General features: G+C 42.1%; 1 protein-coding gene across 2 annotated transcripts; it reads left to right on the forward strand.

The window, feature by feature from the left end:
- The first annotated feature begins 752 nt into the window (after positions 1–752).
- cep68 (centrosomal protein 68) lies at positions 753–12,930 on the forward strand. 2 transcript variants are annotated; one of them, XM_030725417.1, is made up of 11 exons: positions 753–859; positions 1,026–1,184; positions 5,078–5,160; positions 5,249–5,507; positions 6,841–7,887; positions 8,055–8,262; positions 8,792–8,991; positions 9,814–9,936; positions 11,571–11,582; positions 12,344–12,440; positions 12,542–12,930. In XM_030725417.1, the coding sequence occupies exons 4-11, from the start codon at positions 5,271–5,273 to the stop codon at positions 12,703–12,705; spliced, it is 2,088 nt and encodes a 695-aa protein (XP_030581277.1). In that variant the 5' UTR covers positions 753–859; positions 1,026–1,184; positions 5,078–5,160; positions 5,249–5,270; the 3' UTR covers positions 12,706–12,930. The 2 variants fall into 2 exon arrangements, with proteins under 2 accessions (XP_030581277.1, XP_030581278.1); XM_030725418.1 differs by lacking the exon at positions 11,571–11,582 and having other exon boundaries at positions 756–1,184.
- Positions 12,931–16,522: the final 3,592 nt, after the last annotated feature.

Genomic DNA, 16,522 nt, shown 5'->3' on the forward strand with positions numbered 1-16,522 from the left:
CTCACTTTAAAATTCTATATTCAGTGTGTTCCATGTCTAAAGCTTTATACAGATGTATTTAAAAAGTGATTGTTACAGTAACATACAGTAGTAGGCCTACTAAATGTTTCAGAGGAACTGACTGACAGTCTGACAGCTGTGTTACTTTGTGCAGTCACAGATTTGGAAAGCTGGAGATTATAGATTATATTCTGAGCTGATAACAGATCCACAACATAATTGCTGTCTCCGTCCTTATATACTAATGACTGTAAAAGCACTCATGTTAAATAAATTCAAAAATAGTGTATTGTAACTGGAATTTCAGTGTTTGTAAATGTCTGCAAATTAATTCACTCCCCTATGCGCTCGTGGGCAGGTTAAGATCTGAGTCTGTTCCCTCAGTAAGTGACTCAGAAATGAAGTGAATTCTCTTTCTGGAACAGAAACTCAGTTTTCCTCAACTCAAGGTAACAAATTCAAGGTAAGCCCAGAAACTGCTGAATATGCACAGATCCACTGCATTAAGTATGAGGAAGAGAGGAGAGTAGCTTTATTTAAGAACAGCAAACAAAACTCTACAACATGAAGTCCGGACAGCAACACAGAAATTAAGCAGTATTTTATTTGCTCATCTTCGAATTACATGATTAATGCAGAGGATATGGTTCTTTCGGTTCTTCCCATTGCTAATCACCAGTATGGCCATCCTCCAGTCCGGTAGGTGGCGGTAATGCACCTATAAGTTGGTTTGTCAGCAGCCTTTAAAATCCGAAGAAGACGACGAAGCAGCAGAAGCGGAAAAAGAGAGATCAGAGTTTAACGAAGCGCCGACAATTTTGGAAGCTTTTCTGTTCACAAAGTGATAAAAATAAGACCGGTGTGCATTTTTATTATTTTCTGTTTTACCTTAGTGCTACGCGTTCCTGTTAATTATTACTTTCATATCGTTAAAGTGTATCCTTTACCAGATACATTGTACATGCAACAGATTACAAGTTATAATAAAGCAATTATTAAATGTTATTTAATGCTATTAAATGTAGCCGAGTGGCAGTAAATAGACCATTCCCTGATGGTACGGCCTGGATGCTAATGCCAGTGAAAGGCTTGTCCTCCGTACTGAACAGGCAGGACCGGACCTGAAGGCAGAACGAGCGGAGGAGGGAGGCAAAGCTCCGGGCTGAGCTCCGCTGCTACATGCGGTAAATATCTGCCGTTTGTGTTGTTTTTGGGTTGCATTCGGGCAAAGGGTTGTAACTACTGCTAAACACTTCGATTGTTTTGATAGATTATCTATAAGTGGCTGTTGGTGTGACTTACACACAGACTGTGGTCGGCGATGGGAAGTGTCAGATTCTTTAAATAGGAGTGTTGTGCCAAAAAGCAATTTTCGGTATTTGCCATAAAATGATTGCTCGTATTTAAACGGCTGCAAATGACTTGTTGACCTATAATCTGTGAAACATGTGTCAAACATATCTCTCATGAATGATATCAGGTCATTTTGAGTGAGAAACAGCATTTCTGTCACAAGGTGGAAGCTGCACTCAGTTTTTGGCAAAGTGACTTTGATATATTTGGTTTTTTTATCAAGGTAAAAACTGTCTGACATTAAAAATCTGGCTCAGAAAGCTGCAGAAATCACAACAAATATAACATCACAGATCTATAAAGATTTTTTAAAAAGCACTGGATTGATTATAATGTAGGTACAATAACACAGACTCCTAAAGATTGTTGAAAAACAGGTTATTTCTTCATTTTATATATAAGCCCTTCATAAATCATGCTGGCTGCACTCTGTTTACCAATATAAGCAAAGACATTACACATAAAAACACGTAAAAACACACAGAAACATCAGGATTACTTTTTGGCACAACAAGGAGATTTTATGATGATGAAAACCAGTTGGATCATTATGAAGCCATCCCCTTGGAAACTATGGTGGTGTAAATGGTTTACCAGCCACCCCAAATCCTGAGACAGGAAGGTTAGTGTGTCCCAGCTGAGCCTAACCCTAAACCCAGACCAGGGTTAGCCTAACCCTGTTTCTAATGTGACAGCTGCTCAGTGCCGATCTTAAACTTGATACATTTGAAGTGGGCCTATTCTATTCATTTCTAGCTCTGTATGTCTCATTCTTGGACTCTACAGCAGTAGAGTACCATGATCTACATTTCAAAAGAATCCTTATTTGCTTTTTTACTGTGCCTCGGTGGAGCCCATTCTCTGTCTGAAATGAGCCATTTTAGCTCCACAAACCTCCCGCCAAGCCAGCTTTGTGCTGATTGGCTGCCCCTCACCAGCCAGTGATGGAGTGATGGAGATTCACAGCTGACATAGGAAGCTATAGCTGATGATATTAGAGTTAGGCAGTCCTCGGATCTCCTTTAGTACTCAGGATGGGTAGAAACTTGCCAAATGTGTTCCAGTAGAAAATAGAAAGTAGAAAATAAATAGAAGTATCTAACAAATAGAACTGGGCAATATGGACCAAAAATAATATCTCAATTTTTTTAAAAAACTCAATATATCACCCAGCCCTGCTAACAAATAACACGGCCAGCTATGAGGAACAGCCCAATCAAGAAGTTTGCCCTTCCACTATGAAGGTCATGTGACTCGTGTGAAGGTCACGTGACTTCTTTTCTATTAATTTTATGGAAGTACTCTGCTGGTAAACTCACAAAGAAGACCAAGCTGAGTTGAGGTAAACACTTGTGCTGCACTTGTACAGTTTATGAAGTGCTAAGAAAGCTTACTAATGTAATGCACTCCACCCTCTTGTCCAAATATGGTAACTTGTGGAACCAAAAACCAACATGGCAGTGGCTGTGATGATCTGATAATACTGTCAGTACAAAGTCCTGACATGCTCTTTCCTGGACTGTAGGTATGGAAGAGTCAGATCACTGCATCCCTGTGGATCCTGCAAAAAGAAAGAAAGAAAATATTCTGTTCCTGAAAGTCCAGTTTAATATTGACACTGTAGAAACATTTGAAACATCTTTTTGCTACTAAACTTCACGTTTTCCTCGACGCATCATATTAATCAGGATTGAGAGGCAGTTGATGGAGCTCCTACAAAACACAGTGAGCAGCTGTGGTCACTGAAGGCCGATGTGTCCGGTTGCACCACCGTTGGACAAATGCCCCTCTCCCTCATTGATGCAGGGAGGTAGGTGAGCAGGTCTGGGCATGCATTGTTAATGATATCGGTCAGATGAGGAGCACCGTATCATTGCACTGCCTGAACCCTGGAATTGGATGCTTATCAGATCTACTGCCTATAGTGCAGCAGAAAGGCTCCCAAGATTTCATGCTACATTTGAGCTTGTGTAATTTCATAATGGAAACACATTATCCCCAAATTGATGTAATGAGGAAATACAAGTACAATAGGCAGAAATTTGAAATATGGGAATATGTGATGAATGGATTCATATACTTTTTGATACTTTTGTTGCTATTGTCCCAGAAACACTGAACATGGTTTTCTGAATAGTATATGATGTGTTATGGTATCAGGTGCAGTCAGTGTACTGCATTAAAAGTCTGTGATGTGGTCCAAGTAAAATAAAGAGGCATGAAAGGAGTGCATTTATCGAAGGAGCCACTTCCTGTTATTTAACTTAGACATTGTTGACCAAAATATATTTTATTTAAATAATGTCTAACATGTTTGTCCCCCTGAAATAATATTAGCCAAAGCTTTTACAAAGCTAGACACAGTCACAGATGTAGGCTTGTGACTGAGCCTGATTGGCTGAGAGTAATTTGATTAACTTTAGCCCAATAAAACCTCCACATGAGCTACAATCTCTGCTGAGATATTTCTAAAATGTCCAGATTTCATTTGGCTCAGACTAAGAAATTGATGAGTTGCCAGCAGCTAGCTGGAGCTTATGGTAAGTCATGACTTCACTTGTTTGACTTCATATAAGAGCAAATTTTACTTGAGTTTAGCCTGTGCTTGTTTCATGTTAACTACTTTTATCATCTTAGAATTAAAATGAAAAACCTCTTAAACAATGTACAACAGATTTGCAGTGGCTACATCTTCAGAAGAGAAATGAAGAACAAACATACAGTCATTTACATAATAAATCTAAAGTATATTAAAACTGCTAAATATATCATGTATAAATGAGGTATGTTTGACATTAAAAGATGAAACGAAAGACGAGACAGGAGAAAACACACCTGTCAGTCACATGTTCCAATACGTTTGCTCACAAAATAATCGGTGGGTTCAGACAAAAGCTGCCGTCTTCTGAACTGTGGATCAGATCCAGATATAATAAAAACTGAGATGTTCATCTGATGTTTTCAGGCTACAGCAAAATAAAGGGATTGGCCTCACTGTACCTATACACTTTTGGAAGGAAGTGTAGAAGCAGATTCCGCCTTCCCTCGTTTTCCCAGAATGCTCCATATTGCAGTCCGCTCAGAGAAGTTGGAAGCCCAGCAGATATAATGAGCTGAGGTTTTGGTGAAGCACATTGGCAGAAAGATGTCCGCCTTTATTCTGTTGCGTAGCAGCAGTTCATTGATCTTATTTGCAAGAGGCGGGACATTCGCCAGGTGAACTGAAGGGAGCACAGATCGGAATCCCCGCTGACGGCGTTCAATGAGCGCTCCAGCTCGTTCCCCTCATCGGCGTGTCCTGATATTCCCATTGAGAGCTGCCGCCCTTCCAACAAAGTTCTCCAAAACTCTCTGGATGGATGAAAGATGGTGAAAAAGTTTAATAACTTGATTGACGGACGTGTAAAAGTTCTTCTCTGCTGTATGAGAGCAGAAAAGTACCGAGGCTGCTGTCTGCGGCGCCATCCTGATCACAGCAATAAATAATTTATATTTCCCTATGAAAACAAATCTCTTTGCTTCACAATCTGTGTAGCAAATAACATCTTCTATTGAACTGCTGACTCAGATGAGGAAAACTGTCCATTATTACGGAGCAGAAACACTGATGTACATTAACTGCTCTGTGGACAGAACCATGAGGCAGTACTTCCAGTCTTAGAGAAGTAGGACAGTCCTTCCTGTATGTTCTCATGTGCTTTGCTTCTTTCTTGTGTCATCGCAGGGCTCCTGTGTGTGTCAACTCGGCAACATGATTTTTGCTGCTGAGAAAACACTGTACAGAAAACGCTGCCTCGGTATTGCAAGGTACATGGATGAACTCAAAACTGAAATAATTAACAATAATGTAAATTTCTGCTTTTCTCATACAATAAAGAGAATTTTATTCTTTCAGTTGACAAGTCTTCCTTCATGCAATGGAAACCAAAGGATGCAGCCAGCGATTTAAAGAGTTACAGAGCAGGAGATGCTCAACTACAGAAGACAGTGAAAGAAGCACGAGTGAGGGCCGAGGAGGGCCACACAAAAGTGTTACTATGGCAGCTACCTCCAGCTCTGTGTCACACAGACAGTATGTGGCGAGAAAGCCTCTGTTTTCTGCAGAGCACCATGCATCTATCTTAAAGAAGACACATCCACAGAGAATCACAGAGGTGAGGAAGCTGGAGAGGTAAAATCTGTTTCCTCATCAACAAAATTATACTGCAGTTACTGAATGACTTGACTTTCATTAAAGGTCCCGTAAAAACACATTTATATAGAATTTAAAAACTGAGATGTAAAGTATGTGCTATGAAATCTGAAGTCCACCTCCAACATTTACAGGCCACTAAGAATTTCCTGCATTTTCTTTGTGTAAAAAAAAAAAAAAATGGGTACCAAGCAGACACTGAGCTAAGCTAACGCTGCTGGTTAAAGCCAACATACTCCAAAAAAGGAAGAAGAGAAATGTGACACTGTGTAGCAATGACTGTGATCGGGTTGTTCAGCACTTTCACTTCCTCCTCTGCATTTCTGCCTTCTTCCTCTGCTGCCATTTGATTAACTTGCAGAGAGAAAGCCTGGTTAGTGTTTGTGGTTGTAATGCTGCAGAGCAACGAGGGCACAGCAGCACAGGTGTTAATGCTGGAAACACATTATACTTTAATTTTCTCACACCCCTGAAGAACATAAATATCTGATGAACTCTGGCGCTGCTTGTCAGGGCTGGTGTGACTGACATATACCCTCAGGTCCGAGCTCTGTGGAGATGCATGAAGCGTTATTTTTATGCACTTCAGTGCAGTTAAACAGATCTGAGTTTCCTACTCTAAACTCACTTATACTATATTTTAATACTGCTAGATTCCCAGTAAATGTTCTCCTGCACATATTTTTCTATTCCTGTTGTCAGGTACTGAGCAGGAATAAAATATTGACTTTATCGTGGCTAATAAACTACAGAGCGCTAACGCACTCAATCCACTTACCAAGCCTCTGCTTTTCAGCGCTGAAACTGTAAATGGTAACCATCATTTCCAGACAAAGCGCCTGAGCTGCTCCTGTTGGCTGCTCCTCACTGTCGCTCACCGACGCCTCCTTGAAAGGGGCGAGGCCGACAGCTATTCCAGTGTGATTTAAACCTACAATAAAACATAAGGTTAGGAACAGAGTGCCAAACCAGGGGGGTTCAGGCATGGTACAAAAAAATGACCTGTGTGGTATTTCGTTGTGGAACTTTAAATATATGTCGTGGGGATTTGCAAGACTAACATCAATATGTCTTAAAGTGGGGAAATACGGGACCTTTAAAGTAGCTCAGGTCTTGTACATTTATCCATAATCAAACCGACTGTTCACTTACTCATGTAAGACGTTGCCATTTGCTGTTATTCACTTCATCTGTTTGTAGTTTGAATGTTTAAGCTCATTTATGTAAATGCCAGGAGCCTTTACTCTGATGCACAGGTCTGCAGTGGAGCAGTATCATTTTTTTCTGCCTTGTAGGAGAAACAGCCGGGTGTTGACAGAAGTGGACATCATAGCACGAACTTCTGGACCAAACCAAGAGATGAGGTCACCCCACTGAGCCTTAGCCTATCTCTCAGTGACATATCACTTCCCTCTACCTCCAAAGAAGACCTCAGCTCACCCTTGGGTGTCTCAGAGCTCCTGTCTCACCATGAAGAATCCACTACATTTGGAACATCTTTCCCCATGACCAGATTGGCTCCAAAGAACCTCTCGAGCTCTAATCTTCAAGTCCATAGACTTAACCTTCCTCTGAAGCCAAGACTGACTTCCACAGTCCTGTATCCTACATCCACCCCTCGCTCAGGGTTCTCTAAACCAAACCAAACTCAGGTCAGGCTAGAGAGCAGGAAGGAGAGAAGCTGGAGAGAGAGAAAACTGTGTTCTCTTGGAGCAAACACAAAAGAAGTTCCCAAGTCTCCCTATCAGGCAAATTACTGGGCCTGTGCCATCCCTAAAGCTTTGCCTCCGTCTCCAGACAGGCACTCTACAGGATGGGATCCAAACAAGGAGTACCAGGCACTGCTGAACTACACCTACCCTCTGAGACCAGGACAGGAAGTGAGTGAGTGTGACAGCTCTAAGAGGCTCCAGGGAGACTTTGTTCTCCACACAGACTTCAACCTGCAGGACTCAGGAATTGCACTGGACCACCCGTGTAGTTCCACCAGCCTATCAGGGCTGGACACTTCAGTAAGTGCGACAGGGCAGAGCAAAGAAAGAAGCACTCTTTGTCCAGGTCAAATGTCACCTGAGCGGCAGTCCTCCACTAGATCTGCAGATGAAACACACTCCCTGCTGTCTTTGTCCTTGGACTGCTTGGATTGCAGTAAGGACAGAGGGGAGACAAATGCTTTCAGTACTGATGGTCACGATCATCAGTGCCGTACGCTATGCTCGCCTACCCCCTCTGCTTTCATCCACTCTGCAAGTGTACTTCCACGGTCCATGTGTGGGCAGGTGGATGAGGAATTCCGGCCTCTTCCAGAGCAGCTCGAGGAGCTGCAGCTCCTCTCCAGAGAGGTCAGTAGAGTATGAACATTCACTCTTATGCAAGTAGAGCCATTTGCAGGTTATATGTACATCATTGCTGATTTTCAAAAACTGAATACTTTTGCTTTGCGTTCCTTTCATGATTCTTGATAAAGTTGCAGAAGTGGTCACATCATCACTGTGGTCCCTGTGTGCAGGTGAGGGAGATCACAGCCCAGCTGAGCCGGCCTGGCACAGCTAACTGGAACTCTCTGGAACCACACACAACCTCCATCCTTTCTTCCATCACCTCGGCTGAAAAACAGGGGCCCAAAGTTGAGGACGAGGAAGGAGCTGAGGTCAAGGAGCTGCAGGAGGACAAGCAAGACAGAAATGAAAGAAAGCAGTGGAGCAGAGAGCAGACAGGTTATCATTATAAATGTTTCTATATATGTTTAGATTTTAGGCTTTTACACATGGAAAGGATTAAATCACAGGGGATATAATTAGGGCTGGGCGATATATTGAGTTTTTAAAAAATATCGATATATTTTCATACGCGATATAAGATGAGACAGTATTGTTTATATTGATGTAGTCTATGACGCGTTACAATCATACTGGCTGTTGGTTTGTATTGTAAGTCACGTGACCTTAATAGCGGAAGTGGGTCTTTGAATGAATGCTAATAAGTGTCTGTGGGACATGTGGGACATGCAGCTTTGACTCAGAAGTGCCTTTTTGTTTATAGTTTTTGGGAAGAAAAAAATATAGAGATATATATCGATATATTGACGTTCAGCTAAAAAATATCGAGATATTATTTTTGGTCCATATCGCCCAGCCCTAGATATAATCCTTCTTTTCTTTATGCCAAAGAGTTTGGATTAATTGTCCAGTTTTGGAGGCATCTGTCTGAGATTTCTCCACTGGAAAACAAATTCCTCTCCAACAGCAGCAGTTCACAGGAACTCTAAGAGCATGAATTACCATTCTGAAGCCTGGGCGGGTCCTGCTGGGGGGAGGCTGAGTCCTCCCAGTCTCAGGGAGGCGGAGGCTTTGGTGGCCCGGCTGTGTGGTGTCAGCCTGATTGACAGCCAGAAGGACAGCTGGGAGGATGAAGAGCAGAGTGACTCTCTGATGCAACACATCCAGGTAGAGATGCAATCGCATCTGCTGTACAAGACCATCATTTTAATCCAAACACCAAAACGTAGTCAGCTGCTTCTTATACCACACCCAACAACACCTGAAATTCTCATCGACATTCCCTTCATGATTTTCCGGGTTATCCTACTAACAGACGAACAGAGACAGACCAACGTGACTGAAAACATAACCTCCCCCCACCTACAAATGCACAGGCCATCATTTAGAGTACAGTGCAGTGTCATAATGTAAATGAACCATAGTAATTAAAGTAGTTGTTTGCTATATAACTTTGGTGTCTGATTTATATGAATGTGAAATGTTACTGAATTATTTTGATGGATTAAACACAGCAGTTTTCAGTGTCTATTGTTGGCCTGAATAAAGTCCATAACAGATTTGATTTTTCAGTCAGATCTGGCCCAGAAAACTGTCCATGAATATCTGATGGTATTTATGTAGTGCTTCTCGACTTTAAGTCAACACTCACGGTACTTTTTTCTGTTTTTTTTAACACGCATTCATGCAGAATTTTATTCTATACCTTTAAGTGCATTTACACCATGATCGATGCATCAAGAACAGTTTGGGGTTCAGTAATCTTGCCCAAGGACACTTCAGCAGTTGGATTGGAGGAACCATGGACGAAGCACAGATTTTCTGATTGGTAGATAATCTGCTCTTCCTCCTGAGTCACAGCGGGAATATTCTAACAACATCAAGATAACACATGCTGTCTTCGTGTTGACATACAGTGTTTATCATTTCCATCATAACAACCACAATATCATAAAAGCACCCGTGAATCGTATGTACTGTATGTTCCAGGTCTTCTGTTCCCAGCTGCAGCTGCTCATCCAGCAGCTGCACGTAGTGTCAGAGAAGATGGAGCTGCTGACTGCACCCACTGTGGAAATGGACAGTGTGAAGTCCTCTCTGGCTGAGTATCAGGTGAGGGCTGCGCCTCTCAAGCCCTGTTACAGACGCAGGGTTAGGGTCCTATGATGGTATCTATGAAAGTTTGCCTAATAATTACATTAATGATTGATTATTAACACAAATATCAGTAGTCTGATTAATTAATCCATTTATTTTTTCATAAAACACATTTCATTATATTCAAACTCGATAAGCTTAACACAGAAGATAAAAACATAAAACCTGTGTAGGTTTACAATGAAAGCAGCAAAATAAAAATACAAGTTCAGACACACACACACACACAGCTGTTGAGTGTGACCCTGTGAGAACAGAAAGATTTAGTCTGTTTTTTGCACAGATTTGAGTGAGCTCAGCTCAGCACACCTGGAGGCATTTAAAGATCTGTACTTGGTGACCTGAGAGGTCTGACCGGGTTATAGACATTAAGCAGGTCAGAGCTGTACTGGTGGCCAAACCACTGAGAGCTTTATGAACCAACAGAAGGATTTTAAAGATTGAACTGGGAGCCAGTGAAGTGAGATCAGTACTGGGGTATTGTGTTCAAATTTCCGTGTAAGGATCCTGGCTGCTGCGTCCTGAACACTCTGAAGTTTTCCTACTGATGATTTGGAGAGTCCTGCAAATAGAACATTACAGTAGTCTAACCTGCATGTGCCAATATCTCAGTTTGAGATAAGAACTTTCAAAATATTTATTAATGAATTATTATTAATGTGATCATCAAAACTGAGTTCACTGTCCAAAATGATGCAAAGGTTCCTGACTTTCTCACCATGTTTCACAGACAGGGATGATAAATATGAACAGATGTTCTGTCTCTGACTTTGTGGAACAACAACAAATGTTTCGGTCTTGTTTCTGTTCAGTTTTTAAAGGTTTGCAGACACGCAGCAGTTAATGTCATCAATGCAGCTCATTAATCTGAGACTAGAGGTTAGCTCATCAGAGGACCATAAGTGCAGCTGTGTATCACCTACATGAGAATGGTAGGATTATGACTCTTTATGAGAGAACCAAGTGTGAGCCTGTAAAGGTTAAAGAGTAATGGGCCAAGGACAGACCCTTGAGGAACCCCAGATTGAATTTTTGTTTGTGCCGCTCTAAAGCCACTGACTGCAACATAAAAACAGCTACCCTTCAGGAACGATGAGAAGCAATCAGCAACCTGACCTGTTAAACCAGCTGAATCATGAAGTCTTTGAATTAAAATGTCGTGATCTAAGTGACTAATACTGAAACTCTCTGAGTCACTGTTGCTCTTCAGGTCATTGAGGGCTGTTTCTGTGCTATGATTGGTTCTGAACCTGATTGGTACTTATCATAAGGACAGTGAGAAGAAAGCTGAGGAAAGAAATATGTCTGCTATACATTTTAATACAGTTTGGTGGGGATGGGATCAAGTAAAGAGGTGCAAGACTTTAACTGATGAAAAACGTCTTCCAGATCTTTAGAATTGACAAGTGGGAATGTGGACATGGAGATATCGAGTCATTTCTTGATGATGAGAATAAAAAAAGCAGAATTAGACAGATTACAGTTAATCAGTTAGGAGATGTAGGACTGTACGGCTAATTTAATTTTCGATTTCAAAATGAATTTGTAGTTTATTTTTTCTATATTTTCTCTCCGTTTCTTTATTCCAGCCAGTCTTGGAGGTAAGCAAGGAAACGACACCTGAGCACAGCTTTGAGTTTTCTGTGTTCACTTAAGTTTCCAGAGTGGATTTGCTCCTTTCAGTGTTAGTCAGATACTTCACATTATTTTGGTTAGCTAGTTAATTTAGTTAGATATTGTTTTAGTATGGGCAGCACGGTGGCGCAGTGGTTAGCACTGCTGCCTCACAGTTAGAATACCATCTGGAAGGCCTGGGTTCGATTCCACCTTGGCCCAGGCCTCTCCCTCTCTCTGTGTGGAGTTTGCATGTTCTCCCCATGCTTGCGTGGGTTTCCTCCGGGTACTCCGGTTTCCTCCCACATTCCATGCACTTACTGGGGTTAGGTTAATTGGCTAATCTAAATTGCCCATAAGTGTGACTGAGTGCGTGAATGTGAGTGTGAAAGGTTGTCTGTCACTCCGTGTTGGCCCTGCAACAGGCTGGCGACCTGTTCAGGGTGTACCCTGCCTCTCGCCCTATGACAGCTGGGATAGGCTCCAGCCCCCCCGCGACCCTTAACAGGATGTGCGGAAGCGAGCGAATGGATGGATGGATGGATTGTTTTAGTATAATAATAATAATCCATGCGTGGCGTTGGGCTGTGGGAGGAAGCCGGAGTACCGGAAACAGCCCACACAGGCACCGGGAGAACATGCTTCAAACATGTTTTTATTTAACTAAAATGTTTTTTCACACTTTTAGTTTTGGTTGACTATAATAACCTTGTCAGCACCTGACATCATGTGACTGTCCTGTCGTCAGAGCTTTCAGAGAGAAGTGAGCAGACACCAGCCCCTGGCCTCCTGTGCTCTGCATGCAGGACAGCTACTCCTCAGCTGCATGAACAGCACCTCTCCATGTCAGTCTGTTACAGCAGCCTCTCTAACAAATACTGAAGCAAAATACTTTTTTTTTTCCCCTCACTGAGTCTGACTCTTCTTTCTCTCTGCTCTTTTGCAGTTTTAAGAGACGCCCTGCTTCTCATCGAGAGTCAGTCTGGAGTGCTGCAGACCCACTCTGAACACTTTTTCTCCTCTATCCTATCTGCTATGGACAATCTGACCCAGCCCAGTCAGGCCAGTCCCATCCAGCAGAGTGCAGAGGAGGACCCTGTGGTGCTCTAGGGCTCAGCTTAACAAACCAACTGAACGGACTTCAACATCAAAACATATGAATATTTTTCTTATTTCTTTCTACAAATTCTGCTTTTGATACAAGGCTCTCATTTATTATTCACAAAAAGCACAAGTGACTTTTTCACATAAACATTCAGGACCAGCACAGACCCTCAAAGTGCCACCAAAACACTTTTCAGAAGTGTTACATAAATGTTCTTCTCTTAATCTTAACATTGCATTCATTTTCTGCTTAATCTCACATTTGTGTTTTCCAGGACTGATCATGTTATTACGGCAATTAAAAGTCTATTAACTGGTTAGAGAAAAGGGTCTCTGTAGCCTGATTTCCTGTAACAAAACAGGTAGATGGCCACAGTGCTCCTTTGCCTAACAAAGAGCAGAGACTAGATAAACCAGTGTCACGCAAGTGGATATAGGCCAAATAACCCTCCAGCAAATATATCATGGCCCACATTGAGAACAAAGGCCATTTACCCCACAGGATAATGTTTCAATTACTCCAGGGCTTGAAAATAAAATGGGGCAAATTTAAAGAAAAATGTGAACCTTGACTCCGATAGTGAGGAAACATTCCTGTTGGAATGGGAGTGGTACCTTCCTGGATGATAGTGCTGTCAGGGCAGGAGGGCTCACCGAATGTTTGTGAATCATATGCTGTGCCTTTATGCACACCGGATCTCAGGGGAATTGAAATTCTGGACAAATACAGAGATCATAACATTATAACCCTCCTAAAATTGTGTTGGTCCCCCTTTTGATGCCAAAGCAACCCTGACCCATTGGGGCATGGACTTCACTAGAGCCCTGAAGGTGTGCTGTGGTATCTGCACCAAGATGTTAGCAACAGATCCTTTAAGTCCTGAAAGCTGTGACATGGGGCCTCCATAGATACGACTTTGTCTGTCCAGCACGTCCCACAGATGCTTGATTGGATTGTGGTCTGGGGAATTTGGAAGCCAAGTCAACAACTCAAACTCATTATTGTGCTCCTCAAACCATTCCTGAACCATGTTTGTCAGGGTGCATCATCCACAGCCATCAGGGAATACTGTTCATAAGAAAGGGTGTACATGGTCTGAATCAATGCAGGCATATAGAGAGAGGTTGATGTGGATGGCAGGACCCAAGGTTTCCCAGCAGAATCTTGCCCCAAGCATCACACTTGCACCAGATGGAGCGGGGCTGCACCGGTCTGTCGTGGTGAAGAAGGAGCCGAGGCTGTGGGATCCCCCCGGATGAGCTGGAGGAGGTGGCTGGGGAGAGGGAGGTCTGGGCTTCTCTGCTTAGGCGTTGGATTCAGGAGACACACACCCTCTCTATTTTTTCAAGATTAGGTTTAAAACTTTCCTTTATGATCAAGCTTATAGTTAGAGCTGGATCGGGTGACCCTGAACCCTCCTTGCTTAGGCTTCTGGGGGGTTCCCATGATGCAATGGGTGTGTTTTCTTTACTCACCTCTTTTCATTCTCTCTCTGTTTATACCCCACTCTGCATTTAATCATTAGTTATTATTAATCTCTGGCTCTCTCCCACAGTGTGTCTTTAGTCCTGTCTCCCTCCCCTCACAGCAGATGACCCCCCCTCCCTGAGCCTGGTTCTGCTGGAGGTTTCTTCCTGTTTAAAGGGGGGTTTTCCTTCCCACTGTCACCAAGTGCTTGTTCATACTGGGTCATTTTGACTGTTGTTTTTTTCTGTATTATTGTAGGGTCTTTACCTTGCAATATGAAGTGCCTTGTGGTGACTGTTATTTTTTGGCACTGTATCAATAAAAATTAATTTAAATATTTTGCTGAGGAATGAGAGCTTTAAAAATATGTCTATAATTATTAATTAACAATGGATCTAAATTGTTTATCTTGAGTAGCAGTGTTATTACAGCACATAGAGAAAAACAGGAAAAATGCCAGTTTGTGTCTCATTGTGTAACAATGGGACACAAATCTATATCATTAGGTGGGGATGGGTTCAAGAGGTGGAAGAGTGGTGAGTAAGAATTTACAGGTGAGAACGTGGACATTGTGCTTGTGGCATTAATTTGATCTGAATATGATAGAGCACTAGATAAATCTCTATGAGAGGCTAAGATATTACCTCCAATATTAGAAAGAAGCAAATTCATCACACATAAATAAAATTTAATTGAATTTGTTGAAATAAATTCAGTGCAATTTATCAGTGGATTGAAATTAAAAGCTGAATTAGGCTGGTTATTGGTAGATGTAGGATTGTCTGGCTGATTTATTTCATTGTTGTAGCAGTAAAGTGCATTTTTATAGATTTCAATATTGATTTGTAGTTTATTGTTTCTATATTTTCTCCTAGAAAATACCTTTACCTTTTTCTCCAGGGTGCTTTAGGTGTATATTTACAGTTCCAACAGGAGCAATATGACCAATAATTTGAGAAATTGCATCAGGGAAAGTGTCCATCATTTCATCACATGTTGGCAGTACTTTGAAATTCACTAAAGAATGCATCAGCCATGCTGACATTGACATCACACTTACTCATAAATCAGTGATAAATTGCAGTGATGTGGGCGCTGCACCGGCCCATCGTGGTGAAGAGGGAGCTGAGTGTGAAAGTGAAGCTGTCGATTTACCGGTCGATCTACGTCCCTACCCTCACCTATGGTCATGTGACCGAAAGAGCAAGATTGCAGATACAAGCAGCCAAAATGAGCTTCCTCCTAAGGGAGGCTGGCCTCTCCCTTAGAGATGGGGTGAGGAGTGCAGTCGTTTGGGAGGGACCACTCCACATCGAGAGGAGCCAGTTCAGGTGGTTCAGGATTCTGACTAGGATGCCTCTTGGGTGAGGTGTTCTGGGCATGTCCTGCTGGGAGGAGGCCCTGGGGAAAACCCAGGACAAGCTGGAGAAATTATATTTCTTTGCTGGCCTGGGAACACCTCAGTGTCCCCCTGGAGGAGGTAGCTGGGGAGAGGGAGGCCTGGTCTTCTCTGCTTAGGCTGCTGCCCCCATGAACCAGCCTCGGATAAGTGAAAGAAAATGGATGGATGGTATTTATTTTTGACAGATGAACATAAAGACAGCTACACCTAGATCCTTTGTGACTGTGACATTGAGACCTCTGGAGAAAATTAGAACAACTGTGTGACCTTCTGTGTGGGTAGTTCCAGTCACATGCCGTTTAAAATGAAGCCATTCTAATAAACTGATGAACTGCGGTTTTGCAGCTGTTGCCGTCATTGTGAATATTGAAATCATCTGGAACAATAATAATACAGTTAAACTGCTGTAATTTTGGATAAAGTTTACCAATTTCTTCTAGGAAACAATGTCTCGGTCTAGGAGGGTGATGTATAATGAGGAGTAACACAGCAGAAGATGTAGAATTAATTACAAAACTTAAATATTCAAAAGGCCAGAGGTCAAGTTTTCTAGTGTTGCACAACCTGCAAAGATGTTTTAATTAACATCTGCACAATGTAAAAGTGAAAACAGGAGCCTGTTGGTTTAGTTTTGTGTTAAGTTTGGCTGCAATGTTTTTATTTATATTTTTTATTTTCTTCTGAGATATGCACTGAATATCGGTTAATAAGAAGGACCGATTTTATTTTGTACATCAGCAGGAATGTTGCACTACATGGATGTGAAGGCAGTGCTATGGTTAAGCGCTTTAACATAGGAGTCTCTGATGATTGACTTGCTTTTAGAGTCCGCCTCAGTTGTCCACTCCAAACTGCAGTTTTTGGTACCTCCTCGTTCGCCTCATTTTTCTTGTCCAGGGTGAGTTGGAAGAAACTGATGATGCACAGATGACTGTAAAGGAGCGATGAGTTAA

The sequence above is a fragment of the Archocentrus centrarchus genome, unplaced genomic scaffold (genome assembly GCF_007364275.1).
Source record: "Archocentrus centrarchus isolate MPI-CPG fArcCen1 unplaced genomic scaffold, fArcCen1 scaffold_55_ctg1, whole genome shotgun sequence".
In the NCBI taxonomy this organism is placed as follows: Eukaryota; Metazoa; Chordata; class Actinopteri; order Cichliformes; family Cichlidae; genus Archocentrus; species Archocentrus centrarchus.

Excerpts from the sequence above, each read along its gene's own strand:
- cep68 (XM_030725417.1), top strand. The coding sequence starts at position 5,271 with ATGGAAACCAAAGGATGCAGCCAGCGATTTAAAGAGTTACAGAGCAGG. Across the intron at positions 7,888-8,054 it reads TGCAGCTCCTCTCCAGAGAG|GTGAGGGAGATCACAGCCCA; the intron begins GTCAGTAGAGTA and ends CCCTGTGTGCAG. Across the intron at positions 12,441-12,541 it reads CATGAACAGCACCTCTCCAT|TTTTAAGAGACGCCCTGCTT; the intron begins GTCAGTCTGTTA and ends GCTCTTTTGCAG.